This window comes from Apis cerana, linkage group LG9 (genome assembly GCF_029169275.1).
Source record: "Apis cerana isolate GH-2021 linkage group LG9, AcerK_1.0, whole genome shotgun sequence".
In the NCBI taxonomy this organism is placed as follows: domain Eukaryota; kingdom Metazoa; phylum Arthropoda; class Insecta; order Hymenoptera; family Apidae; genus Apis; species Apis cerana.
The window spans coordinates 9839254-9866723 of record NC_083860.1 but is presented as its reverse complement, the minus strand read 5'-3'; the positions used below and the strand labels follow the sequence as shown (position 1 = coordinate 9866723).

The 27470-nt window shown below is 42.8% G+C and overlaps 5 protein-coding genes across 6 annotated transcripts; all 5 read right to left on the bottom strand.

The window, feature by feature from the left end:
- Positions 1–908: 908 nt before the first annotated feature.
- On the bottom strand, positions 909–5768 carry LOC107995234 (uncharacterized). The gene is made up of 2 exons (XM_017052650.3): positions 5609–5768; positions 909–3572 (listed from the first exon to the last, which is right to left on the bottom strand). Exons 1-2 carry the CDS (start codon positions 5690–5692, stop codon positions 1272–1274), a joined length of 2385 nt encoding a protein of 794 aa, XP_016908139.3. The 5' UTR covers positions 5693–5768; the 3' UTR covers positions 909–1271.
- Positions 5769–6466: 698 nt separating this feature from the next.
- LOC107996911 (uncharacterized) lies at positions 6467–10132 on the bottom strand. Of its 2 annotated transcripts, none has more exons than XM_017055266.3 (7): positions 10047–10132; positions 9176–9415; positions 8848–9094; positions 8512–8756; positions 7927–8310; positions 7162–7364; positions 6467–7035 (listed from the first exon to the last, which is right to left on the bottom strand). In XM_017055266.3, the coding sequence occupies exons 1-7, from the start codon at positions 10047–10049 to the stop codon at positions 6951–6953; spliced, it is 1407 nt and encodes a 468-aa protein (XP_016910755.2). In that variant the 5' UTR covers positions 10050–10132; the 3' UTR covers positions 6467–6950. The 2 variants fall into 2 exon arrangements, with proteins under 2 accessions (XP_016910755.2, XP_028520308.2); XM_028664507.2 differs by lacking the exon at positions 10047–10132 and adding an exon at positions 9577–9652.
- A 3516-nt stretch (positions 10133–13648) lies between these two features.
- LOC107997231 (DNA-directed RNA polymerase II subunit RPB1-like) lies at positions 13649–15605 on the bottom strand. Its single transcript, XM_017055715.3, has 2 exons — positions 15432–15605; positions 13649–15354 (listed from the first exon to the last, which is right to left on the bottom strand). The coding sequence occupies exons 1-2, from the start codon at positions 15441–15443 to the stop codon at positions 14008–14010; spliced, it is 1359 nt and encodes a 452-aa protein (XP_016911204.2). The 5' UTR covers positions 15444–15605; the 3' UTR covers positions 13649–14007.
- Positions 15606–18158: 2553 nt separating this feature from the next.
- On the bottom strand, positions 18159–20097 carry LOC108001715 (hornerin-like). The gene is given in 3 exon segments (XM_017062891.3): positions 18159–19712; positions 19841–19911; positions 19914–20097. Coding segments are annotated over 3 exon segments (1473 nt in total). The 5' UTR covers positions 20083–20097; the 3' UTR covers positions 18159–18479.
- Positions 20098–23450: 3353 nt separating this feature from the next.
- Positions 23451–26335, bottom strand: LOC107997075 (arginine-glutamic acid dipeptide repeats protein-like). Its single transcript, XM_062079461.1, has 2 exons — positions 26146–26335; positions 23451–26024 (listed from the first exon to the last, which is right to left on the bottom strand). The coding sequence occupies exons 1-2, from the start codon at positions 26158–26160 to the stop codon at positions 24108–24110; spliced, it is 1932 nt and encodes a 643-aa protein (XP_061935445.1). The 5' UTR covers positions 26161–26335; the 3' UTR covers positions 23451–24107.
- Between the last annotated feature and the right edge of the window lie 1135 nt (positions 26336–27470).

Below are 27470 nucleotides of genomic sequence, written 5' to 3'. Positions count from 1 at the left end.
TGCGCAGCGCGCCACCTCCTCCTAGATGCAACCGGCCTGGCACGATAGAAATGGCCGACGCCGATGATACCGAGCATTCTTCTTCTCTGTGCTCGCGACCGCGCTCACAATCGTCACAGTTTAATGCCTCGCGTCTAATTGCTCCGTGTACAGGAGGAGGAGGAGGAGGAGAGATATTATCCTTGCCTTTCATTGTGAAAACGTGGAATTAAGCGCGCCCTACGCGACCATCGCAGATCTCTGCTTGTTCGCCTACGGATTAACAGATAATTAATGCTAATTACCTTCCTTTCGCGAATATTTCAACAGTCTTTTTCTTTTTTTTTTTTTTCTTCCTTCGACGCTGTCTTGGAGCGTTGGAGAATAATTATTTTTTATCGCGTTAGATTTAGATTTAGATTTCGTTGCGTGTTTATGCATCGAGACAAGTTTGTTGTTTCGATAGCGATGTTGATGTCGACGTCGGTGTTGCGAAGAACGAGTTTCGAACGTCATTCATTTAGGCACATTTACGAGCTTGCCTTTTTCCACCGCGAGAAAAGTACAAGCGAGATATATACGGGTGTTTTCATTAGAAATTAGACGCGAGTTTTTACTTTTCTCGAATATTTTAGATCGACCGCTTTCAGGTTAATTAGATGAGCATGCTGAACGTCTATTAATCACAGGGAGATATTGGGTGTTATCGAGGAAATTTCGATGGAAATTGGGAATTGAAAGTAACGAAAAAAAGAAAAAAAATTATCTTTATCGTTTAGAATTCGCGACGAACGATGGACTCTTTTTTTTTTTTTTTTAGATAAAACGAATTCAAAAGAGAAATTTCTTTCCTAATTTTCGCGGAATTCGTGAAAATATCGCAACAAATATAACGTTGATCCAGATTTAGAAAGGAAATAAAAGGTATATTTGCCTCGATGAAAACGTTTATTCAATTAAAAAGATAGGAATGTATACAAAAGCGTAAATCGTTTAGTACCAGATCCTTAATGACTAAGTTTATAAGGTACCTTATTGAAGTGAAAAATTTGGTCAATCAGCAGCAACGACGTGCCATATCTTCGAAATTTCGAAGGTCCAACTTTATTATTGCACAATCCCGAAATAATCATAAATACTATCCTTAAACGATATGTATATATATATATATCAATTACATCTCGTTCTTCTCAATTTCAACAACGCAAGGCTCCTTACAAAATAATAGATACGTCACTCTCAGGTACATCTAGATTTTACATCTCTTTGCATCCAAACTTTTCAAATTTTTTTCAATTAGTTTTGTAACTCGTGAATCTCGGATCGTCAATTATCTGAACGTTCTTCACCTTCTGCCTGCCCCGTGAATCGTCCACGTAACGATTGTTGGCAAAATCTTTCGAATCTTCCAAGTTACTCGTCTCGTAGCTCGATTTCCCCACGTACGAATTCGAATTGTAAGTTGACGAGTGGCGAGCGTCGTCCTCGGTCAATCGAATCAGATCGAGGCTAGGATTTTTCTCAATCCCGTACGCGGGACGCTTGGGGAACGATCGTTCCGTCGTTCCAACATTGTAGGCGGAAGGTACGGCCAATTGCTGAATGCTCTTAGCGTACTGGACCAGGTATCGTTGCAACAGAGCCTTCAGATTAATGTTCTGCGTGGACTTGGTTTGAATGGGAGATGCCCCATCCACTCTGAGTATGATGACCGGTATCAAAGAGTTGCCGGCCTGCACGAAAGTCGGTCTGACGTTCAATATCGACGAAGGATTCCTTATATACTCCGATATGGACGGGTTGTAATTCAACAGATCCGAATATTCCAGATTGGAGTAGCTGCTCAAATCGTTGTTGTCGAAACTTTTCTTCTCCCCCGTTGATTCCTCGCTGCCCGACAACACCTTGTCCAGGTAACTCTGCACCTTGGGGCCGTACTTGGACGTTACGGAGGCGATAGAGTTGGACGACGAGAAGAAAGGCGTAGTGGCGTTGACGCTGGCCTCGGTCGTGTAACTGCCCGTGTATTCGGGGTTGGGGCTGTCCACCATGTACCTCGACAAATTTTGCCGGTAATTCTTCGTGTCGGACTTGGGCCCGACCTTGGCCAACGGGGAGGAGTGGGACGAAGGTGGTGCGTTGGCCTTGTGCCGTTGAGCCAGGCCCGCGATCTGCCTTTGGCTCACCAGGTTCTGATAACTCAACCGGTACACTTGTTGCTGGGGCAAACTCGTCGACAAAGATTCGGCTGAGATGTACGGGTTTGGCTCTCTGCCTGCCTCCTCGGATATCGCGGGGAATTGCATCGGCCTCTGCGAGAGAATGCTGTTTTCGGGCGTCGCCACTCCCATCTCGCTCTCGTAAATCGAACGGGAATCCTGGGATTTTCCGGATTGCCGCGCCGTCAACGACTCGCGGGGATATTCTCGAGGGTAAGTTGTCTCCACGTAGGTGGGCGGCGGCACGTCCGACACCCTGCCGTCCGGGTATTTCCAGAATACTTTGTTCTCGTAACGCACCCCATTTTCCACCGTGTATTTGGGGATGGCGTTCCTATCTCGCTGCTGGCTGCCGGGGGGGAATGGAGAGGGGATTGTATGGGGATTGTAGGTCAGGGGGGAGATGGTGGAGGAGTCCACGATGGGACTTTGAGGGGCGGGAGCGAAGCCCGAGTGAGAATTGATATTGGATTGAACGTGATTCCGACCGATGTAAGTTTCCCCGTTACGGAATAATAGGGGATCTGGGGTGACGTAGCTCAACGAACCCCTCTGCTGATTCCTGGCGAAGTTTATCTGGCTAGGAGTCACGTATCGCGCCGGTGATTGCGTCGTGGTGATCGTCCCTCCATTGTCCCTCGTATATCCCGAATTTTGAATTTCCAACGAGCTCAGAACACCCGGTTTCGAAGTTGTGAAGTAGGTTTGTCGATAGTTCTCGTTGGTGGCGGTATTTTGAGGCTTCGTGCGTAATCCGAACATTAGGGATTGGGGCTTGGTCGATCGATGAAGATTCAGGTAGTCGAAGTTGTGCTGGTTCCTTTCATTTTGAGAGTTTATCTCGGAGAAAGAGGTGGACATGGCGAAAGAGTTGTGGTGGACCACGTTGATGGACGTTTTCTGCGGGTTGTGATTGTCGGGCACCCTCTCGATTATGGTCTTCGGGAGGAAAGGGCTGATCGATTCCTCGATGCTCACCGTGGTCCCACTCTTCCCGGTTGGGAAATAGTAATTGTATCTTCTCGTCTGGATGTTGTTGAGCCCGTAACCGAGACCATTGTCCACCGTTCGTTTCGACTTTTCCTCGTGGGTGATGTTCTCGTTCTCGTTCGTGTCGTTGGCGAAGTCGAGCAGAATTATAGGCGGCAAAATCGGCATTTTGTCGCGCACCCGATCCCCAGCCTTCGCATCGATCTCCTTCAGAACGGTGTCCTCCAATTTCACGGTGTCGTCCAGTTGGGAAACGGCGGTGGTGGTGGCGGCGGCGGCGGTCGACTCGTATTCGTGCGCATCCTCGTCCTCGTCGTCGTCGACGGTCAAAGGCTTCCCGGAGACGTCGGGCAGAGAGCAGCAGAGAGCAATTATGAGAGGAATCTGAAAGTGACGGAGCACGTGTGAGAGAACTCGTTTAACGCGTTGTAATAATGAGACGAGGTTGATTCGATCGATCTTACTGGCTCGATGCTCCACTAATGTTAATGTCTCGCTTTCACTTCCCTTCCTTTGCCTTCTCTCGCGTACAACGCTCGTGTCACGCTACCCTTTACTTTACTTTAATTATTAAGGAACGTTTAACGTTGCAATTATCGAGGGACGGGGAGGAGGGGAGGGGAAATCGTGCTTTCTTTCGCGAGAGTTTTATTATCATTATATTATCGACCTTGGCGTGAAAGAGTGGTGAATTTCTACAAGGTCACAGTTGAGGCCAAACACCCGTTCGACGAGTCAGGGGAATAACGAGTTTCTTGCCGGTGCTCTCCTCTGATTTTCACCGCTTTCTTCGACAAATATACGCGCCTCGGGACACGAGTCACGCGTTTCGCATTAAAATTTATTTCCACGAGGAAACGATATATTTTATTACGAATTTTTCTAATATTTCTCTCGAACCTTCCATTCTTTCCTTTCCCTTTCAATTCTTTTAATTTCACTTGATAATTTTAAAAGAGGATTATTTTGCAAATACGTGAAAGCGAACATTCCGCCATTCCTCTCTCGGACGGATTACCATAGAAATTGATTTTGGAAATCGTCCGACGTATACCTCGTATAGAATGTGTGATTAATGTCGGTGAAGGAATGCCAGTTTCGCGCCATTTTCACTTTACTCTTTACTCGATAGAGAAGCGAACGGTTACCTAATAATAAACCGTAAAACCGAACAGATTTTACGAGCAGCTCGAGAGCCGCTATTCCTCGAATACCTTCAAGGACTTTCACTGACTCGCCCAAGAGCATCTGCCGTGTTGTTGCTCTCCGCCGTGGACTCGCGTGGACGAAAGAAAATAAGAAACACTTTCTCCGTAATGACCGGAGCCAGAGGAGTCTGGTTTATCTCGTCGACCAAAAGAATTCAGTTCTAACGGTGAAAATAACGAATTTGCACGTTTGCTTTAACGCATCGGGCCAACATGAAACGGATGGAATAAAGAAGATTGTAAATAATTATTATCTATTGTTTAATTTCGTTAAATTTCATTTTAAGCGCTTTAATATTATTAATATTACAATTGTGAGGATAACACTGTGCTGTGCTGATCGCAATAGTTGGAATTATAGCAGGTGTATCTCTCTCGTGAGATCTCTAAGCGAAATGGGGCGAGATAAGTTGAAGAACGTGCACGAAGAACGCATACAAATAACGGCACTATTATCGTGAACATTTGGAGGAACTAATAGGGATGATCCTTCATAAACGAGATAAGGGAAAACCCATAGTTTCCGCGCACGTGAAACCATTTTATTCCTTTCTGTTTCCACGATTCGCGTCTTCTGAAAAGTGAATCTACGTGAATCTTTAGATTGTTGATCCATCGACGAGATAAAAATAAATAAATAAATGCGGGCTACGTTTCGAATATATATATAAAATTGTCAAATATCGTGTCGACCAGATGACAAGTACGACACGTTCAATTTTCCAAACTATAAATGCAAGAATGAATTTACATAAATTTACATTTATCGCATAAATGAGGTCGCTGGTTTATTACGAAATCTGTATAGAAATATCGAGTTGATCATCATCGGTCGCCGTGTGTGACACCTTATATTTCCATAAATGTAAAAAAAGAGAGAAAAGAAGAGAGAGAGAGAGAGAGAGAAATAACGAATGTTAGAAGAATATTTGTTTTAAGATAAAAATTAATTAGGCATTACAAATTGTCCCGTCGTCGCGTGTGACTCGTTAAATTTCCACAGATTTAAAAAAAGATAAATAACGAATGTTGGAAGAATATTTGTTCAAGCTAGGAAATTGATTGTCAAAACGTGACAAAGTTGAACTTTCATTTCGGATGCAAAAAGTTTGAAGGCAAATATTTGTTTTGATGTTTCAAAGATCAAAAAAAAAAAAAAGAGAGAGAAAAAAGAAAAAAAATGTCAAAAGGAGGAGAGATTCTCGTACTTACGTGTATCACGAGGATCTTCATAATGGCGGCCGACCTTAAACTTCTCGCGTTTATTTGGAACTGATGAAGCAGTGGCGGCAACATCCCACCTTATATGCCTTCGCTTGAACCGCGAGAGGGACACCACGATTATAGTTTCACCGGTGTAACACACTGACATTCCTCGTTCCTCGATACATATGGAAAGACAGGTGCCAGTAGCGTAGAGACGCACACGTGTGCTCATCCAATATTTCGTCACGAAGAAAGTTGGAGGTCACGATAATACTTCCCGTCACGGGTCGCGATTAATCATCGTTGCTTTTGCTTTGCATATCCTTGCCAATTCGTAATTTCGTTCATCTAATTATGCTACGAGATATTAGACGGATCTTTGAAATTACGAAAATACTTGGGATATTACGTCATTTGCGTCGACGTGTCGATAAAATGTATAATGGGAATATGGATAGATTGTTTATTATTTTATATATATATATATATACGTTCTTTTGGTTTATTTATTTATTTGTTATATCGGTGAAAATTATTTCTGGACAAATAATAATTTCTCGAAAGCCTACACCATTGGACCGCTTCTTCAGCATCCGCTTTCTCATTTCGGTGTGCGGTTTATGCGTAAACAAGTGTGTCTGCTGTCTTATGTCAGAGAATCTCTATTAGAAGAAGCGATATCGATATTGCGACTAATTTCGTAATCGAGGAACTGAACTAATGAATTAGTTAACGTCAAAAGAAATAGGAAGACAGGATTTTTGAAAATTTAATTTACGTACAATCGGGAATAATTTCTTTCAAATTATCATTCGGCGTAAAGCTTGTTACGGTATCAGAATTCGATGAGATACAGGACAGCGATTGGTTTAATAAGAATTTATTATTAAAAAAATCGTATATAAAACGTACACCCATGGGTATATAGAAAAGTGAAAAGAATAACAAAGTTAAACACAAGTAATAACGTTGATCTAGCGATCTTCGACTAAAAGACTAGATGCTACCACGCTTTGTACACATAATATAATTAATGGCATGACTTCACTCGCTCATGAATTGTTTTAAATATCGATGCTCCATAAAGAGGCTCGTAGAGGCACGTAGAAAGATACGATGTATGTCATCTATTGTCACTTAAGTTTAGTCGTGCAATTAGACAGATTTACATTTCTAATCGTGCATCACGATCTTGAAAGTAGAAAGATAAACGTCGAAATTAATGTTGAGAAATTTTTAGAACATCGTGTTGCTCGTCTGCGTCGAAGCTAACGGTATAACTCATTCTACTGACCATCGTGATCGTCGATTATCAGATAAAGAAAAAAATTCCCATGGATGATTTCTTTTAGTCGATTTTACGCTTCTTGTAGAGAAAATTTTCTTTCGATGGAAGGAACCCTCTTTCCAATTGTATGGGCCTTTCTTGATATCTGTAATAAACATTTGATAAGATAAATTTGATTTCTTGCAACGAACGTTTCGATTGTAAGTTTTTTTTTTTTAAATGAAAAGTATGAAAGATATTGAATTATTATTTTTTGAAATTGATCTCGTACCTGGAAGAGTCGTGAGCTGCTATCAATTTGCTCGGAATGTACGAATCCAACAAAGATCTGGGCTCAGACGAACCTATTTGATTCTGTTCAGGAATAGATTCTTCGTCTTGCGCAGGGACAGGAGACAGAGATGTGGCGCCAGATTTGAAATCTTGCGGAGGCACCTGAGGTGGCATCAAGTCGGTGTTTGGTCCTTCTGAATCCTTTTATAAATGCATATTTATAAGTAAATCTTTCATTCAAGAGAAAATTCACATATATCTAATGTAGTTAAAAGAAATGAAATTTAACCCTTTCAATAGTAAATTATTTTAAAATATAAGATTCGTATTTAGATTTATCTTACGAATAATATTTTCCTTGTTCAAAATTTTCATTTACATAATTAATTACCAATTCAAGAAAACAATATTTGCAAGATTCGCGCAGCACTTGAAATAATCCATACATAAACGTTTCCGTAGCAAATGATTTTAAATGATAAATATTCATCTCCAAAAAAAGATTCATATTTACCATAACCTATTGCCAATTCAAGAGAATAATATTTCCATAAATCCATTCTTTCAGCAATCTATTCAATATTAAATTATTTTAAACGATGTATACGCACACTCGTCTCCAGATTTACGACTAATTTCTTCGTTCAAAATTCACGTTAATTAATTACACGATTCGTCTCGCAAAATTCCAGCTATAGCATAAACTATATGCACCTTCTCTCCGCTGAAATTCCATTTTAATATTCAAGTATCAACTACCAACCTTGACGTAATTCTGAGTCACGCCTTGGCTGCTTTGCTCCCCGAGAACTTGATTCGATAGCTGCGTATCGACAAGCTGCGTATGCTCGATCGGCGCTGCGTATTTCCCTTGCAAAGAATTATCCCGATCGTGGCTAGGTGGACGTGCGTAAACGTCGGTGTAAACCGGTGTGGCTTGCATGTAAATCGTGGCCGGTTGAGCGTACACTAGCTGAGAAACGTACTGCGGCTGAGACGGAGCAATGTACGCCTGTGTGTACAAAAGCTGTCTTCCTTGGGCGTACGATTGATCTAGCGGAGGGGCGTAAGCTGGCACGTTCAATACCTGAGTGCCGGTGAATTTCTTTGAAGTAACGGGTGCCGAGTAAACCGCGTTCTTCGTCACCTGAAAAAGGATATATTAGGAGAAACTACGACAAAATTGCAGAAAATTCCAGAAACGTTTCTCCTCGAAACATTTTTGCAATTTTTGTAATTTCGAAACTTCGTGAAACTCGAAAGGCGAAGAGAAGAATTTAAAATTTTGAATTTAAAAATTCCTTTCTTCTCTCTTTTTTCTTTTTGATATTGTTCGCTGGATATTGACCTTGGTTGAAGAAGCGCCAGGCACGGCGTTGTATTTCGGGGCGTACTGAATTTGATAAGTTTGCTTTACAGGAGTGATCGCTGGCTTTTGACCAATCGTTGTTGCGTAGAGTGGAATGGAAATATGATTGGCCGCCGTTGTGGTCAATTGGGGTAGAAAGAATCCACTGTTTTTAGCAGGATTCACATCCAAATTCGGATAGTAAGTCAAAAGATGCATGGTTGGAATATCGACGTATATTGGTTCTACGAGATACAATTCGATTAAAGAGAGGTAAAATTAAACCTTAGCTCTGTATATCGCGATTTATCACGAACACGTTAATCACGTAAATACCTTTGTTCACATTTTTCTCAAATTTTGCCGTGGCCGTTTTCTGCCGAATGGCCTGCAATTGATTTCCAATGTTCACTTCCTGTTGATAGGCCAATTGTTGCGACTCATAAATGTTCGGCACGATTCCTTTCGAAGGTGATGACGATTGTTGTTGGTATTCGTTGTAATATCGCTGTGGTAATTCGGGTAAAATATTATTTTGCTGCTGATATACTTGGTCCTTTGCAACGTACGCGTTCGAAGGAAGCTGGACAAATACAAATAATCGTGCACGTTAAAACGTATGTATAAGTTGCGATATCTGCCTCCATAAAAAAATCCTTTTTACATTTTGCGCCGAGGATGGTGTTACGTATGCGACTGGTGCACTGGTTGGCCCACGATACGGTATTTGATACTGTTGCTGGCCAATTTCCGGCTTCGTAGGATACTTTGCCTCTTCAACCCGTGCAATTCCGGACTTCGATATACCCTCCACTCTTAAATTATCCCTCTCTATGTCCTCCAAGTTGATCTTGTTCTCGCCTTTCACGCCGATGCACAGAAGACCGAGTACCAAGTAAAATTTCTGAAAGATAAATGAAAATCGTATAAGTTGTAAATAGTAAATTTTTACGTATAATATATAGTCTTTAATTAACATCGAAGATCGACATTTGAAATTAAAATGGAAATTTTATGCGCAATTAAAATCGTTATTTAAGCTCGATCGTATATTCGCTTCTTAACCATTATTGGTAAAAAATGATCTTGAATCGAGATGTACTTTCACTGCTCGCCAAGTTCTGGGTCAAACATCCGGCAAGGAGCACTCTTTTATACGCTCTACCTGAATGCTTATGGGGAGTGGTCCTCCCTATAAGTAAGTATCTCATCATCGAGACACAAAAGTAAAAGTTTCTCTTCCTGCTTCCCATATCAACCACGATTGATTGACGTTAAATTTTCAAAATTAATCTTAAAATTATATTATATGAAAAAAATTTAATTCAAAAATCACTAAAGAATAATGAAATCGGAATAAAAGGAATTACATAAAGTATCTTGAAAACAATCCGGATTATCATTAATGAACGATATCCTCTCTTATCCGTTATCACGGTTTCTCAAATAATAGCATTCTAAATTTTCTAAAGTATAATTAGGTCAGGACAGAACAATTGCATAAAGTATGATTAACTGTTAAGAGGCACACTTACCATGTTGCCTTAATTTCAGAAGATATGACCGCGACCCGAAGATTCTAGCTCTACTATAAAACCAAAGTAGATTCACCTTCTCTTATATAGCCTTTACCCCTACCCAGACTGTGTATGTATATCTTGATGGGGCACATTTCACTCGTGGATCATAGCGTCTTTCGTGGCCCTCGTGAACTACTAGGAATACGCAGAATTCAAATACGAGTGAAGGATACCGTCATCCCTTTCAGGATTAGAAGTCGTAGTACACGAGATTTGTATGGAAGGAGAAAGGAAAATAAATTGTGGAAATATAAATACAAGTGTAAAATTACGAATTTTTATTACATTTATCCAAAATTTATCCAAAGTTTTATTTAAATTATTAAATATTTTGTTTGATATATTCTTCTTTTTAACTATTATACCGTCGATCTCTCAAGTAAAATATAATTTTAATTTTCGAAAGGGAGAAGAAGCATCGTTAAGGAATCGATACAATTTCGAGAGATATTCAATTTCTAATTTTCTCCATATAATAAAATGATATGCGAATTCTCACGATACCGGCCACGATAATTACCGGCCATTAATCCAAGAAAAACAAGTTACGGTCGTTACACGTTTGCCTGTGAGAACGTGTCGCGAAAAGTGAATAGAAAGAAGGATATGCGGGGAGATCAGAAGTTGTTCATTAAACGGATCTTTTCCATCCGGATTGATCCATTTGGAACGTAAAAAGTAAACGTCTTAGAGCCAATATTCTTATAAATCATTCCCCCAGTTTCCCAAAAGTTGTGCAATTAATTATTCCGTGTGTTAATCCTTGGTACTGTCTTAGTCTTAGACAACAAAGTGATTTCGTTCCCATCTCGTATCGTGTTCGACGGATTTTGCAAAGCGCCCCGATAAATACACGTATAACGCTGATATATATAGACTTGTTTGACCCTATTTCGCAAATATCTCCATATGTATATCTCTGGATATGTAAATGAAGAGATATGGACGTTTATACGAGAATTTACGAATGAAAAGTATAATTCTTCATATTTATATAGGTACGTGGATAAACAACGTCGATGGAAATATTTATAGGGACGTATTTACGAATGAATGAGAAATATAATTTTTTATATTTTTCACGTAAAAGTTAAGACGTAAAGTTGAGATATTTGAGAATATACTTTCCTCGAACAATTGAAGGGACGGTAAATGTATTCAAAAGAAGGGACGTAACGATCGTTGGAAAAGTTAATGATGGCCGAGATTGGCTCCATTGTTTCGTGTAAGAGGATTTCAACGAAATAATTACCGTGCTTTATTAAATTTGAAATTAAATTTTATTATTGTCAATCTTTCACGAACAATGTTACGCGTCTGCATCAAATTAATTATTTTTATCAATCGAACGATAAATATATTTCCTTTGGAAGAAACATACGTTTAAATTTTACATAAGTGGATAGATATTAAAGGGATTCGATTATCCACCATGTTAAAACTATTTTTTGCTCGCGAGGAAAAATTAAGAAAGGAAGGTGAGGCGAAACGGTTGTCGAGGCGTGAACGCACTCAGCAAACAAGAAAGGCTTACATTTCGCTATTCGAAACAGCTTTTGAAAAATTGGTAAGCAATTAAGGAAGGGAAAGGAGATCTCGTGGAGTCCATCAATCTCTTTGTCAATCCCATTCCACCTGTAACGAACGAAACTCGCCATTGAAACTCGCGTGTTTCCGCAAACCCTTTCCACCACACTCGAATCAACAACCAGTGTCCGAACCAACGAGAGAGAAAAAGAGAGAGAGAGGGAAAAAAACACTTTCTATCCGCATTCTGGGTGTGGAAGCAGAGAGAATGATCTAATAAACGATGACCGGCTGGCTTGTATCTCCGGTAAAATTATCTTCAATTAAGTCAAGGAACTTTCTCGAGCGTGCAACGATGATGTCTGCTTACTTTGACGATTTTAGGATCTCCATTTCGTCGCGACAGAGGCAAACAAATCGAGCAACACTTGTAAGACTCTTTGACGCGGTTAAATTTTACTCTCTCTCTCTCTTTCCTTCTCTCTCTGTGCATTTAGAGTGCAAGTTCGCTTGAAAATTGTGCGCATAGCTGCTGATCTCGATAAATTCTACTTTCATAGCTTATTTCTACGGGAAATCGGAGAAGAAGAAAAAGTTGTCCTCCTGAAAAGATTAAACGAAACGAAACGAACGAGTGGAATCGTGGGAAATCGAACGAATTTTCCTCCGAATCGACATTAAATCGAAAGGGGGCGATTGAAGGGGGAGGGACAAACGGAATCGGGAATGAAATTCCCTTTCAAAGGTAAAAGTAATTATAACGTTCGCCAGTTGAAAAGTTTCGGTTTAACGGAATTAATGTAAAAAGCGAGAGAGGTAATGCGGGCAGGTAATGGCGTGAAGCTTTCGCGAGTGATGGTGTATATAAGGGATCGAGATCCGAAATCCGGCGACGAGAAAGTAAAAGGCTCGTCCGATTTTACTTATTTTTCGACCATCCCGCGCCGCTGCTCTCGCACGCGAACAAGAAAAATAAAGCAAAACACTCTCCAACACTCGCCACTCTCTCTCTCACCTGCCACGAATGTATGAGCGATTCCTGTTCAATTCCTGTTCGATCGCGATCTCACTTCCCCTTTCCATTACCGCGCCCAAACGATCGACCGGACGTTCCCTTTCATTCGATCGTTCCTCTCCTCCTTTCCTCCAAATCGATCGAATCGAAACGAAAACGCATTCACCGTAAGTGCGACGACCCACACGACTCGAACGAACTTGTATATAATCATGGCCAAGTTCTGGATATCGTCCGTTAATTATTCGAAACGTATTATTAGAATGAAAATTGACAGAAAATCGAATTGATGTGCATTTTAAACGTGCATTATAAATACCATCGTTTCCAGAGACTGGAATAAGAGGAAATGCAGCGTCACCGTGGTTGATTATTTAAATGGAAAAGGTTATTATTATCGGTGATAAGAATAAGGTGGAACGAGAGGAAACTTAGTATCATTTCTGTAATTTGTACCGATTGTTTAAGTGAAAAGGATATTAGAATAAATCGACACTTGGCAAAGTTATTATTGGAGAAGGGAAGTTTCATCGAATTATGGAAGAACGAGTTAAAATTTAGGAGAGAATTTTGATGCTATTATTAATAAAAATCGAATCGATATGTATTTATCGAACAAATTGTTATTGAAAAATGAATTAACGAAAAATCGATTCATCTATCGTATCCTATCGTTGACCTATGATATATTTGAATATATAGGATATAAAAGGAAATCTTGAGTACGATCATAGTTGATGATTTGATTACTTAAGTAGAAAGGATATTAATTAACATTTGGCAAAATTATTATTAAAAATAAAAAATTTATAATGAATTGGTACGTGTTCATTTATCGTAGAATCGACTATGCTCGCGGTAAGAGGAGATGAATATTACCATCATGTTCGAGACTAGTTGGTATTTAAATGGAAAGGATATTAGAATAAATCGACACTTGACAAAATTATTATCGGCAATGAAATTCGATGCTGGGGATTATAGGTATATATAAGCGGAGAGAACGAAAACCTCATAAGAAACAACAACGATATTTTATTATTAACAGTAACAAAATGAATAGAGAATTTGCATATGCGTAGGACGTAAAAGTCTGATGCGAGTCAAAAAAAATATCACCGTCGTGATATGTCAAAGATTAAACATCGCTTAGAGGATCGACGAACGAACGAAAAGAACACGAAGATACGAATATCGTGTCAAACATAACATTTAAAATATTGCAAGAGGTATTTCGTGTGATATGCTAGAAAAGTGCGCAAACATTGTTTAACACGTGTCTCTAAAAAGGTAACAACGTTAATCTTATTCAACTAAGAGTACAAAAAAAAAATAGAAACCACAATTGTACCGTATGGTATATCCGAAAATACATCACGCCTTTTTCGTCTTGGCGCCAAAACTCACGTTATCTAGATTACTTTTGTACTGCTGCGTTTGCCTCTGAGTGATCGTCTGCGGTTGGCCGTAACTTGTATACTGATAACCGCTATACGAAGGCGTTTGCGTAACGTAATTTTGATTCCGATAAGGCTGATCCTCGTCGTAATTTTGCTGTTTGGTGTCGCTGGTCTGGCTCGAAGCGGTGTCGTAATCCTGATTATCCTGCGAAGCCGAGCTCTCGTAATTGTCGAACTCGTTCGATTCGCCTTGCTCCTTCTTCAACCGAGTCTTTCCAACGATCCGCCCAACGTTCCTTTGCCCGACGTTCACCTTCCTAAGAACGCTAGGATTCACCACGTAAGCGAGGCCAGTGTTTGCGATCGCGTTCGAGACGGGGACGTATCTCGTTTCCTTCCCTTCGTCGTTCTGATTGTCGTCATTTTTCGAGTCGAGTACTCCGCCGTAATCGGTCCTCAAATTCTTCGCCAACACCTTCACCCAATCGTGGTGACCCCTCGTCGTCGCGAGCTCCTCCAGTTGCTGAGCTTTCGCGTAGGACGCTGGCAATGGATAATCGGGGCCCACCGGTTGCCCACCGACGCTGATCACCCTGTACGTCGTTTTCGGCAACGGGATAGGGAGATGCTGCACGTTGCTCGTTTGTTCCAGCTGATTCTGCTGGACGCCGCTCGCTTTGTACGCGGTCGTCGGTTGGCCGTCGAGATCCTTCGAACCAGCGGATATATAATTGGCCCCGTCGACGAACTGGTGGTGGTCCTTGCCCCTGTAACTCTTGTCCTCGCCGTGCTTCCTCTCCTTGGCGTCCGACTCGGGGTATCCACCGTCTGCGTAATCGGCGACAGGCGGTGGCAACGGGGGCGGTGGGAACAGAGGCTGGTTATAGTAATTGGGATAATAATAGGGGGATTGGTAGTAATAATTGGGGTAGGAGGAGGAGTAGGGGATAGGAGGTGAGTAAGAGGGTGAAGGAACTGGGTACGAGTAAGGATTGTAGGGGGTCGTGTAAGGATCGTTCGGGTACGGAAGAGATCCGTAGAAAGCGTAAGGAGGCGAGGAGGGGAGTTTGGAGTACGAGTTGTAATTAGGGTAGTAAGAATCTCGGGCGCTGTAGCTCGCGCTGTACGAGTCCTTGGCGTCGACTTTCGGCGCGTATAATTCCGCGGATAATTGCGCCACGGCCTCCTTCTCCGTCCCTCTTTTAATTAATTTAGGGCTGTAAGGGTACACCGGGTATATCGGTAGAAACGGCTCGTCGTTCGGGTCGTTGCTTTTCCCGTACCCTTGAACGAGAACCGCAGACGACGCTAGGAACAGTAGCTGAAATTTTAAGCGACTCGTTAATTTAGAAAGAGTAATATTATCATCGCCGAATCCCGACCGTCATGAATACTGACCAGCAAATCCATATCGAGTGACCCGTCTCGCTGATTACCCGGTCGACGATCTTAAATATATTAAAATGTATTTTCTCTCATTCACCGCTTCTCACTCACGCTTCTCTGACTCGAAACGAAAGATCGAATCGGCGCGCCGCCGCGACGTCTAATGATGCATCGGCCGACATTGAATTTCTCCTTTATACTCGGCCGGTTGAAAAATCGCGAAAACTAGTTTAACGTTTCTCCGTTCTTATATGTAGATACGTGGATACGAGGCGAGTGGCCGGTGCACGCCCGGTTCAGTGAAACCTGCTAAAACGGCGCTCTCCTTCGAGCAAAAGATACTGGTCTCCAAGGTGAAGGTGGGCGGGAGATAGAACCGCGCCACGCGAAACGAATAGGGACGCGTGAAAGCTCGATGTCGAACGTGGACGTGGAGAGATAACTTTAAATAATTATTGGCGTTTAAATAATTCGGATCGCGTTGGATGAGAGAATGTGAGGCGGAGGAGATGGCTTTCAACGCGCGATCGCTGCGCGATAACAGTGCGGATCCGTCTCTTTTGTTTCGAAAAAGCAAAGGAAAAAGTAAGAGCGAGTCGGAACGCGGCGGGATCACGGAAGTAAAACGACGCAGCTTGAGGATGCCTTGGTTCGGTTCCGGTCGTCGTACGCCTTTCGAAGCGGACGTTTCCTGCGAATCGGCTCGCGGCCCACTCGCGCCCATCCATCCGTCCCGTCGACTTTACTTTCACCGCCGACTTCCATGTTGCCGCGAATATTTGCAACGGCGGGCGGGGACCACGCCCTCGATCGCCACGCCGAATCGGCGGCGTCGCTTCGATGAATAGGGAGACATCTTTCGAGCAGATTCGTAGATTCTCTTTAACGATCGCTATCCTCGTTATCTACGAATTGAAATTTTATTCTAACGCATACGTGCGCGTTTTGTTAAGATTTTTTTTTTTTAAGAGATTTTTGAAGAGTCATCTGAAATTAGCTCGCAATTTTTAAAAATACATTCGATTTAGGAAAGTTTAATTTTTCTCGATTCTGAGTGATCGAACGAAGTGTGAAAAGGTGTATCTATGATTTGTACAAATTGGAAGAAAAATTATTAGACGATGAATTATTAATCGATGCAAGGTCGGTAACGGTGTCGATAAACACCGTATCTTGGGAAAGCGATCTTTCCAATAGCGGAGACTCGCCGGATGAAAGGAAACGCGTATCGTAAATCTGATTTTCATTTTTATTACCCGCCACGTTTTTCACGTGGAAATTTCCTCGCGCTAGAAATTGCACGAAATATCAGAGAGATAGCGGTTATTAAAGACGGGAGGAGGAGTAAGAGGTGGATTTTCCCTGTTTTCGCTCCAGGCACGTGTTCGACCGGCGTAAGAGTGAATCGCAAGTATGTCACTCGTCGAACCAGTCGGAAAATAGTGAAATGTACAACTTTCTTGCGATCTAGCCCGGCTCCAGATCGAACGCTTTTTAATCGGCCGATCCCCCGACGATCTCGAGTTGCTCCTCCGTGTCGTTTTTTCGACGAGGATGCATGTTTGTCCATCGATGCGCACGTGCGATCGTTGAAAAGTGGGTCGTTCTTGTACGCTCGAGAACGATGCCCGCCACTTTCTTCTGCGAGGGTGTTGTTTTACGCTGCGCGACAGGTTTTACTCGCTGCTCCTCGACAAAGGATATTATTAAGGTCATACAACGACGTTCGGTAACGAATACGAGATAAACATCGATCGATTTTATTGATCGACTTTGCCAAAAAAAAAAAAAAAAATAATCGAGCATTTTGATAAATTTCAAAGAGACAAATATTTGTTGGAAAGTGAAGCGAAGCGAAGGTCGATAACGAATAGGGAATTGTAGGAATGGAACGAGCGATAAGGGAACGATTTTTTGAACGATTTTATTATCCTCGTGAAACACTTTCTCGAAGCTTTACGAGCAAACAAAGTTTCTCCTCCGCTTACAAGTTTTCTTTTTCGAAAGAATATTCTGATGGATTCAGGATCGAAACGGAATTACATTAAATTCTCTCACCAATTTAAATTTCATCTTTAAGAAGAAAGCAACAAATTATTCCTCTTCGAGGCGAAACGAAAAGCAATTTGTTCTTTGCTCGAGTATTTCTTTTTTTTTCTTTTTTTTTTTTTGTAAATTCAAATTTTGTTTCTTTTTCTTGGAATGAAAATATCGAAGGCTAAATACTTTATTTGCCGTCATAGAAATAAGGGCAGAGGGAAAAAGAACAGTTTCCTTATGAATCGCGTCAAACCGGTCCGAAATGGACGAGCAGTGGCTTTCAGTGTACACGACTCGTCCGATACTTTCCCAAAAAGAACAAAAGTTTAGAAAGGAATTCGCTCATTCCGCTGGAGCAGGATTTAGAGTAAAAGTGATCTTTTTTTCTTCTTCTTCTCCTTCTTCTTCCCCTCGTCATCTTTATTATATGGAATGATCATTCTTTTCTCGCGAGAAATAACTTTCACGGCGAAAGGTGAACGAATAAAAAGATCTTTTAACAATGATACTTTACACAACCAAATGATAAAATTAATGGCCGAAAAAAAATATTATTATAATTTAAAAAATTTATCCATGTATTAACATCCTCTCGAAGAGAGTTTTCAACTCTCGATCGATTTCAGAACGAAATCGATGATCAAAATTGTGAAAGCCGCTAGATTGTTCTTCAAAGGAGTATATGTACATACGATATAGTGAAACGGTTACAAAAAGGAATCGCTTTATTACAAACAAGAATATGTATAAAACTATGAACATCGATATCGAACGAAGAAATATCGATGTTGCGGAACTCTTCGTACAAATTAATTCACAATTAATATAAATACGCAAAACGGCGTTTTAAATAATATAATTAATTCTAGAAACGTAAAAATATATAAATTAGAACGGCATCCTATACGATCGGATGGATCGATGGATGGACACGGAAGAACCCAGGTCAAGACACGATCGGTCTACGAGATCCACCTCCTCTCGCGGACATCCGAGCATCCGATCCTCCTACCAACGATATTAATACTTCCCACTCGGACTCGAATACGAAATCGTGTCGTACTTGTTGCTCGTGGAATCTTCGTAGCTCTTCGAGCCGGGATACTCGAGGTATCTGGGCGCCAGATTCGAGTACGAGCCGTGCGATTCCATCGGGGTACCGTACGACGTCGAAGGAACCGAATAGATAGGGGAATAGCTGCTCGATGTGCTGGAATAACCCGAGCTGGAGTAGGAGGAGGCAGGGCTCGAGTAGCTGGATATAGATCCGGAAGCGGGCGCGGAATAGCTGGAGGACGGACTCGAGTAGCTGGAACTTCCCGAGGAGGAGGAGGAGGAGGAGGAAGCATCGGATGTTACGTAAGGGTGCGAGATAGACGAGGCAGGAAGGGAGTAGCTGTCCGAGGATCCGCCGGAGAGGCTTACGTGTCCCCCTATGGATCCAGAGGAGACCGGCAGGGAGTAGCTACCTGTGGAACTGGAGTGAAGGGCAGAAATGCCGGAGTGAGAGGATCCCGAGGATATCGGGAGAGCGTAACTGGAGGAGCTAGAGGCTGACAGGCTGCTCAGGGGCGAACTTCCGTGGGAGGAGGAGGATAGCGGGAGGCTGTAGCTCGAGGATCCTTTTCCAAGGGAGCTGGAATCGATTACCAAACCCCCGCTGGCCGCGTAACCCGGAGAGATGGACACGGCGTGGCCCGAGCCGAGGGACGAAGCCGGCAGGCTGTAGCCGGAGCTGTGACCGGATCCTAACATCGACGAAAGGCTGATCCCTTGATGAGAGGAGCCGCTGCCGTACGCCGACAGTCCGTGACCTGTCGCGTAGACCGGGGCCGGGTAACCGGTCGAAGACGAAGAACCACCTCCTCCATGGACGCCAAACGTGACCGGGCCATTTTTGGACGGTGGGCTGAACAGGCCTCCTCCACCGCCGAGGGAGCCGAGGCCGGGAGAGGAGTACGATTGCCCTCCGAAGTGCTGCCCTCCCAACGCGATCCCTTGAACCAAGTTGTGCCCCAGTCCTCCGGATCCCAGGGAGTATCCCATCGAACCGCCTCCTAAACTTTGGATACCCGAGGAATGGCCCAACGAGTATCCGCCGGTGTATCCAGAGCTTATGAGAGGAGAGTTGTAAGATCCTCCGGAGTACTCGACGATGCCACGCTTCCCTTTAAACGGTAATCTCGACGATCGTTTGTCCCCCTTCGGTTCTCTGCACGAGGCAATAGCCACGGCTGCCAGCACCAAAATCACCTAGTGAAAAGTGAAAATCGGATGAGTATGAAAATTTGGAGAATTCTCGATCAGAAACGGATCTATTTTATAGAAATTTGTTTAAGCTTATATGCGTGTATATATATATATTTGTGTGATGGACTTACTAATGATCTCATGTTGATTCTAAACAAGATATTATTTCGATACGCTAGTTGTTTGTCGGTCGAGTAAGGAACGGGTATGTGAGTGAAATTGTGGTCTCTGGTGCCTTTGCTACCCAGAAGAGAGCTTTTATATACAAATCCCCTCTTACATGGTGAAAGAAAGGTCTAGGTGAAGGTGAATCTCCCCGCGTTGGTACTAGTGCACCACCACCTTCGCAACCAAATGTATTCCTTCGGAGCATCGGGTTGTCTAATCTAGATGTAAAATTTGTAAACGAGAGTGTCCCGGTAAAAGTGATTATTTATCGAGCATTGTGCTCTTCGAGTAAACACGTTTCCTTGTTAAGCGAACTCGATCGTTCTTTCTTTTTTTTTTTTTTTTGGAAAGAAGGAAGAAAAAAGATTTACCTCGAGATCGAGTACGATAACGATACAACGCTAATTATTGTTTACACGCGTATACATATTTTTCGAGAGATTAGGAAGAAACGAAAGAAAAATTGTATCAGCTCGTATATCCTCGTTAAACAGGCAAATTCTCCATTCTCGCTTAAAATATCATCGTTTTTATTAATTTTTGCGAAACCACGGTTATCTTGGAAATATACGCACTTTCTTCTTAAATATATCACGCTTCCTATTAATTATTTCTGAGATAACTCGCTACCAGAGCGCGGATCTTGTTAATTAAAACTTCTTCTTGACGGATAATTAACCAACGTCGAGAAGACAACTATCAGCGTGTTCCTCGGAAATTTATTAAATCATCTCGTGTACGTGCTTCGTCTTCATCCTTGTATCCTATATTTATCGAAACATTTTTGCCTTTCCATCCACTTCTCGAAGCGCAACTGTGAAATACGTTTCTTCTTTTCGTTGACACGAAAATTCTGTGCCAGAAGTAATAGCTTACCGTTAAATTTTCCATTTGCCGTTATAATACATTATAATATTACACGGAAAAGTGAGAATACGAACTTTTCTGGAAAAACGAAATTTTTTGTTTCCCAGGAAAATATTCTTCTCGCGCAAGGAACAACCGTTTTTCAATAGTCTTTTGTGGCGCGACATGAAAGGAGCAGTGAAGGTGTGGTTGATTTCGCGAGCGTTCTCCTCCTTCGGAAAGCCTCCGCTGAAAGCCAATTTCGATGTTGGAAAGTGAAATGCCCTGTGACAGTGGGCAAGAAAAAAAAATGGCCAAGATTTAAACGTTGCTGCGCCCTTGTAATCGCGTCGTTTGAGAGGAGACCGAAGAAATGGTGAAAGATTCGCGGGAAGCGAGAATACGCGATAAAATGTAAGGATACGACGTCTTCCATCCGGCGTGCGTCCACTATCTATCCAGCTCCGGCTGAAAACTCCGATTGATTTCGTTTTACTTTCACTCGTGGGACGAAGGAAGGAAGTTAGCCATCGCAATTCCCTGTAGGCGAACGAAAAAAAGATGAGGCGAATTCTCTGCCGATTCTTGCCTCGTCTCGAGTCAACTTATGTAGAAACCAGAGCGAATTAGCGGTGGGAGGGGAGACAAAAACTTCGAGTTTTTTGTGAAAAAGCGATTAAAGACACGAGTATCGAGAAGGAAACGTGTTATTAAGGACGCGTTTTATAAATATAAATGATTAGATGATTAAATGGAATAATCGGTAATCGAAACGGGAGATATAATAAATAATTCTTTACTAAAAGAAGTTGTTGAACATACGTATACGTATATATTCGACGGTAACTTGATTAAACGTACGAATGAATTTTGTAGCTTCAATTTTCTTTAGAAGAGACCGCGTGGAAATGGTGGTGGTTGGAACGAAAAACATGAGACGCTTTCCCGGAATGGTGCACAACCTGCATGGACTAACATTGTTTGCATGAAAAGTAAACGTGCTTAATAACCTGAAGGTAAATTTTCTGTCAACATTTTGCAAACGAGTGTTTATTATTTAAATAACGTCTATTCGAGAAAGCTCGATGCCTATGGAAAAAAAAAAAGAAAAAAGTTAGATACACTTTCGTACATATCATACTTTCGTTACCTAGATGATAATTCATAACGAAATGGGCAAAAAGCGTGCGATATTCTTCTCTCCATTCTTTTACATTTATACGGTAAATGTATGTACGTAAAAAAAATTCGTACAATTTTAAATGGCGTAACGTTAAATTACTGCTCGAGTCACAATCGTTAACAGGATATTAAACTTGTTTATTATTTGTTCCGCTCATCTAGTTTCTAGATTTCTCGAAATATAAACCGTTCCTTTTTATATATACATATATAAGAATAATAATTCCCAGAACTGGAATTGGACTGTTGTCCAAGTTGAAACGAGTAGTAGTGCACTAAAACGAAAAGTAAATTGAGATTCGGGTCAGTCGCGGAAAGTGAGTTGACACCTGTGTGAATCGTAAAGTAGCCGCTATTCTATTCCGAGGCCGCGTTTCTTCGTGGCTCGTGCCCCTTTTTCCTTTTCCGCCTTTGCCGGATTACGGAAAATGAAACGGCTACTTCGTAGGCAATTACACTTGTTCTATATTTGTAGAAATCTGGTACGTTTAGCGGTATAATCGTGTAACCGACCCGGCCACACGGCTCTTCGACAGGCTTCGTGCCTGCATTGCGCCACAAGGTAACAACCATTTACCTTTTTTACCCGGGATATTATTCACTTATAGTGCACGGGAACCAGTCAGCCTCTAAATCGTAAACCCATAAACCCATAAGCCTTTACGAAATTAAAAATATGAACAAACAAACAAATGCACAAGCGTGTTAAAATAGATATATGGCGAGTGTGTAAACGCAATCTTGGAGAAAATTAATGGTTATATTTTAACCGCCAACTCCGTTTGAACGTGACTCGAAGCGATAATATATGCATACGGTAATTTTAAAACTATTGGGCGCTGAGAAATGTAATTAATAATCTTAGCTTAATATCAATTACGAATCATGTTTGCGTTAAACAATTGATCTAGAGTTAAAAAATCTCTGAAAAATTTTAATCAAGTTCAATTCAAGTTAAAATTGCTCACCGGCATTACTTGTCATCTTGACTAAGGATAAAAATTATCGGATAACGAGCAACAACTCCGGTATAAATATTTTAATATTGTAACAATTCAATCCAATCGATCGTCCAAATTAAATTTGCCTAGTATTTGATACGCAGCTCTATTCAAAATTAAAGAGAAAATGGATATTAATCGTAATGCGTATGCTCGTGGGCGGATGAACTCATTATGTATGCCCGGAATAATCCGATTAATCTGGTCGAGAATATATCGATCGTGATTAGAATGATCGAACGACTTTTGAGGTCACGATCAAGCAGATCGATTGGACGCCCATTAAGTCTTCGGTGAGAGTTCTTTGGTGTAGGTTTACGGGCCGGAAATGGAGACAGTTGCTTTTCTAGGGTGTACTTTCTTTACCGGCGAAACGAGCACGCCGCCTGCAATTGACTTTTTTCTCTCTTTCTCTCTCTCTCTCTCTCTCTTTCGTTCGATCAAGAATCACTCGACTCGCAAGCAGAACTTTTATAATCAGCTTCCTTTTTTCTTTTCTTTTTCATTTTATTACCAAGGAGCGATAGAAAACAAAATCACTCGATGAAGTAAAAAAATATTTATTCGATACAATAAATAAAAACTTGCGTATGTACAACGTTCAATCGAGAAATCGTACGCAATTAAGGCAAACGCATGGGAAATCGATACGGCGTGTTAAATTCGACGCGTTGTCGAGCAAGGACACATTAAAAATTACATTAACCTATATAAATAAAAGAAACACGAATAGTTTCCCGTTTATCCCACCTTCGTGTGAAAAGTAAAAACCCTGTCTCTAATTATTCCTTACGTACCGATAAACCTCGTACCAACAAATAAGAACCGATAAGATATTCCTGATATTCCGTACATGCAACTTTAACTATTTATCTACTTATCGAAAAAAGAAAACAAAGAAAAAAAGAAAAATACCATGCAACGTGTATATAAATAAACGATAAATTCCAGATTAAAATTTCAACCACGAGCTAATAACGAGACCATCTCTCTCTCTCTCTCTCTCTCTCTTTATCTCGTTATCTTCTAAACCAAAACGTCTACGCGAGTCGCCGCCACAGTGCCACACTTACTTTCTTCTTCAATTTCTCGGGTTCCCTTTTCCGCGTGGGTAAACAGTCAGTCTCGATACAGGAGGGGGAAGAGGAGTGGAAGCAAGCTAGCACAATTAACCCGCTAAGAACGGGATGCGCCGTTTCATTTACCATATTTGGGTCGGTTTCGCTTGAGCATAGGTCGGCGCGTAGCTCCACGGATAAGTCGGCAACGCCGACGGTTTCGGTACTTGATACGCGACGTTCTGGTAATAGTAGAACGGATAGACCGGTTTGATGGGCTTGTACAGGAGCGGATTGATCACCGCCGTTTGCAATCCGTAGCCGGGATTCGTGGTCGACGGGGGATGCGCGTGTGTCGTTGGAGGGAGCACCGGTTGCACCGGGTGGAGGGGTGTGACGGGGTGGAGGGGTGCGATGGGGTGGAGGGGTGTCGTGGGGACGGGATGAAGCGAGGTGGGAGGGGAGGCCGGTCGGTTGGCGGGGGGAGTGGTGGAGGACGTGGGTGGCGCGGGGGTGTTTCCGGTCGCGGGTTTGTGGTCGGTGGGTATGGGGAGGCCGAAGTGGGTGGGCGAGGAGGTGGACGAGGAGGAGTGGACGGGGGTGAGGGGGCCGGGTGCGAGGAACGCGGGGCCGTAGGACGGGACGTTGGAGAGGAAAGCGGTGCCGGCTAGGAATGGAACGAATCCTCCGTAAACGGGAAGCGGCGCGGGCGGCGCGGGCAGCGAAGAAGCGACTTGAGAGGTTCCATCGGGTTTGGCCGGTTGAGGGGGTTGTACGGTTGTGGTGGTTGCCGTGGTGGAGGTTGTCGTCGCGGTGGTGGTCGAAGGCCGAACGGTGGTGGACAGTGGCCCGTAGCTAAGCGGAAACCCCGGACCGATGGTCGTCCCTGGCAAAAAAGGTGATTGATTGAAAGCTGTGTTTCCGGAACCGAAGTTCACGGTGCTCGGTCGCGCGTTTAAACCGTGAAACTTGGTGATTCGCTGCCCGATGGAGGCCAGAAGATCTTGATTCTGAACGAAGCCAGGCTGATTTTGAGCGTACCTTCCAGCTACGTCCACTGCTACGTTCTGTGGCTGAGACTGGGTGGCGAGCGCGTGCTGCAACTGGGCGATCAGCCTATCCTTTTCGAGGGATTGTATCTGTTGTAACGTCTCTTGGGCGGTAAGAGTTCCAGACGCGTAAGACGGCAGGGGAGCCGGGAAGTTTTGCGGGGTTTGAGAGGTTGCCTCGAAATTTTCGAGCTGCCCGTTCGGATTTCGTGACACTTGATTCGCGTGGCCTAGGAATTGGTCGGCGTTCGGCGCGAAGTCCTGCTCGTTCGGAGGGGCGCCGTAAAGCTGTTGTATGGCTTGAGCGTTTTGAGAGAGGAAAAGGGCAGCGTCCGATATATGCCCTTGGGGCTGAGCGACGTCCCGATTATGAAAATTCACCAATTGTTGTTGCTGCCCCTGGTGGACGGGCGCGAAGATCTGGGGCGTGGAAGGGCCGGGTAACTTTTGATTGTGGGGAGGCAAGTAATTGGCCGAATGGCCGGCAAACGGCTCGTCGTTTTGCGTGGATATTGGATTCGGTTCCACGAAATCGACCTGTCTGATCGGACTCGGTATTTCCTGCTCGAACGGGAGGCCACCTCCCGGACGGCCATCGAAGTTGCTCGAATGTTGTTGACCTAAATGCCCGTGGAATTGCAATTTATCCCGATGCTGTTGACCGTGCAACGAAGTCAGCCTGGTTGGGGACGAGTTCTGATAACCGGGTGGGCCGTATTTCGTAACCGGTCTATTTATTTGCCCGGGATGTCTATTAACTATGCGCCCTCCGTGGCTCGATTGTCCAACTTGGAAACGAGCCCTCGAGGCTAGAGCGTGGTTGGCCGGCCTCCTGTACGAATACCCCGAATCCCTCTTTTTCTGAACTTCTTCCGCGTCGTCCACGTCGCCCTCGCCCTCGCCGAGATCGACTACTTCCAACTTCGTAATCTCCGGCTTCTCCTGGGCATCCTCGATCTCGGTTTTCGCGGTGACGGATAATAATAAGCTCGTAACCAGTAGACAAGCGAGCTGAAAAAAACGAACCGCTTTATCCCCCTGCTCGATCTTACCAATTTGTCAACTCGTCGCAAAAATTGTTGAAGCGAGTCGTCCAGAAGAAGAATCGCGTTAATTTTCGTGGTATACTTACCAGGAGGAACTTCATGGTTTGTAATCCAATCGCACTGTATCACCGCACTAATCGGACGTTTCCCTGAGCTAACCTAGTAACTGGTCTACAGTCTTCTCGAGCATGGAATCAGGGCAGCTGGGTTGGGGAGAAAAGAACTAATTTCCTCAAGGATGGACAGGCTCGCACCGACTAAAGACCACGGCCATACCTGCACATGTATAAATACAGTCGGGTCGCGACCATCCACGAATTACAATAGACTTTCTTGCTGGCTTTCATCGATCGCACTTAGGCAATGCTGTTACGGATCGATGTTACACATATCGATGTAGAGTATCGTCCTCTCGTGACTCTTCGAATATATTAATCGGTTTCCAAAAATAAATTTCAATTTCGAAAAAAAGGAGAGGAGGGGTAAGCACTCGTGCTTACTCGTATCGTATCGATCGTTAACGCGAAAGTCTGTACGAAAGTGAGAAAGACGCATAGCTTCCGTCCTAGCTTGAGATCGTCGATACGAATACAATCGAACCCTTTCCCCCTTATCTTCGTTCCTTCCTTCGCACTTTCTTAACGTAAATTACTTTTTCTCCACGGAAAGACAGAGAATTTCCGTCGTCCCCGTTTATGAAAAATTATTTCTCCGGTTATTAACTGGTTTCGTGTTTCGTTTCGAGCTGTGCTACGAAGTTAGGATACCATTCCCATCACGTATTTATCCTCCAAAGCTTTCAAACTCTTCAAAACCTCAGTGAAAGTGGTTAAACTCATCAAGCCTCGAACGAGAATACCGAACGAGGGTTCATTTATAGTAATATATTCCTGTTGTGTAATTGCCATTTACACGTAAGTCACGCGTGCTCGAGTTCCCCGATGTTGTTTTTCAAATGTAGCCCCGTCGATTACGCATTTTGACTCGTTAAAAGGATCTCTGTTATATAATTGCGCCAGCGTCACTGGTTGACAGCGGGTCAAATTGGCGATTCGAGAAATTTGCAAGATTCGTCGTTTTTAAATTTTGTTTTCCACGATATCGATCGTGATCACGTTGCTCACTCGTGCACACGTTTTATAAAAGCAGAAACAATGGGCCAATGAACAAGGGATAGCTTCTATTCCAATGACTTCATACCAATCTAAATGATCGAGTTACAACGCCAAACTGCCATCCGATGATGTCATCGTCGATGTCACTGCTTGCTTCGCCGTTCAACAGGAAGTCTAACGCGCACCAACAATGCACACCAACAACGATCCATGCTCGTATTAAAGATGGAACATTAGACGCATGTTTAATAATCTAATCACGAATCGCGTAAGATAGGTGAAATTTGCATCATAGA

Excerpts from the sequence above, each read along its gene's own strand:
- LOC107996911 (XM_017055266.3), bottom strand. Across the intron at positions 9,095-9,175 it reads CACCATCCTCGGCGCAAAAT|CTTCCTTCGAACGCGTACGT; the intron begins GTAAAAAGGATT and ends GTATTTGTCCAG. Across the intron at positions 7,365-7,926 it reads TGACTCAGAATTACGTCAAG|GATTCAGAAGGACCAAACAC; the intron begins GTTGGTAGTTGA and ends CATTTATAAAAG.
- LOC107995234 (XM_017052650.3), bottom strand. The coding sequence starts at position 5,692 with ATGTTGCCGCCACTGCTTCATCAGTTCCAAATAAACGCGAGAAGTTTA. Across the intron at positions 3,573-5,608 it reads TGAAGATCCTCGTGATACAC|ATTCCTCTCATAATTGCTCT; the intron begins GTAAGTACGAGA and ends CGTCACTTTCAG.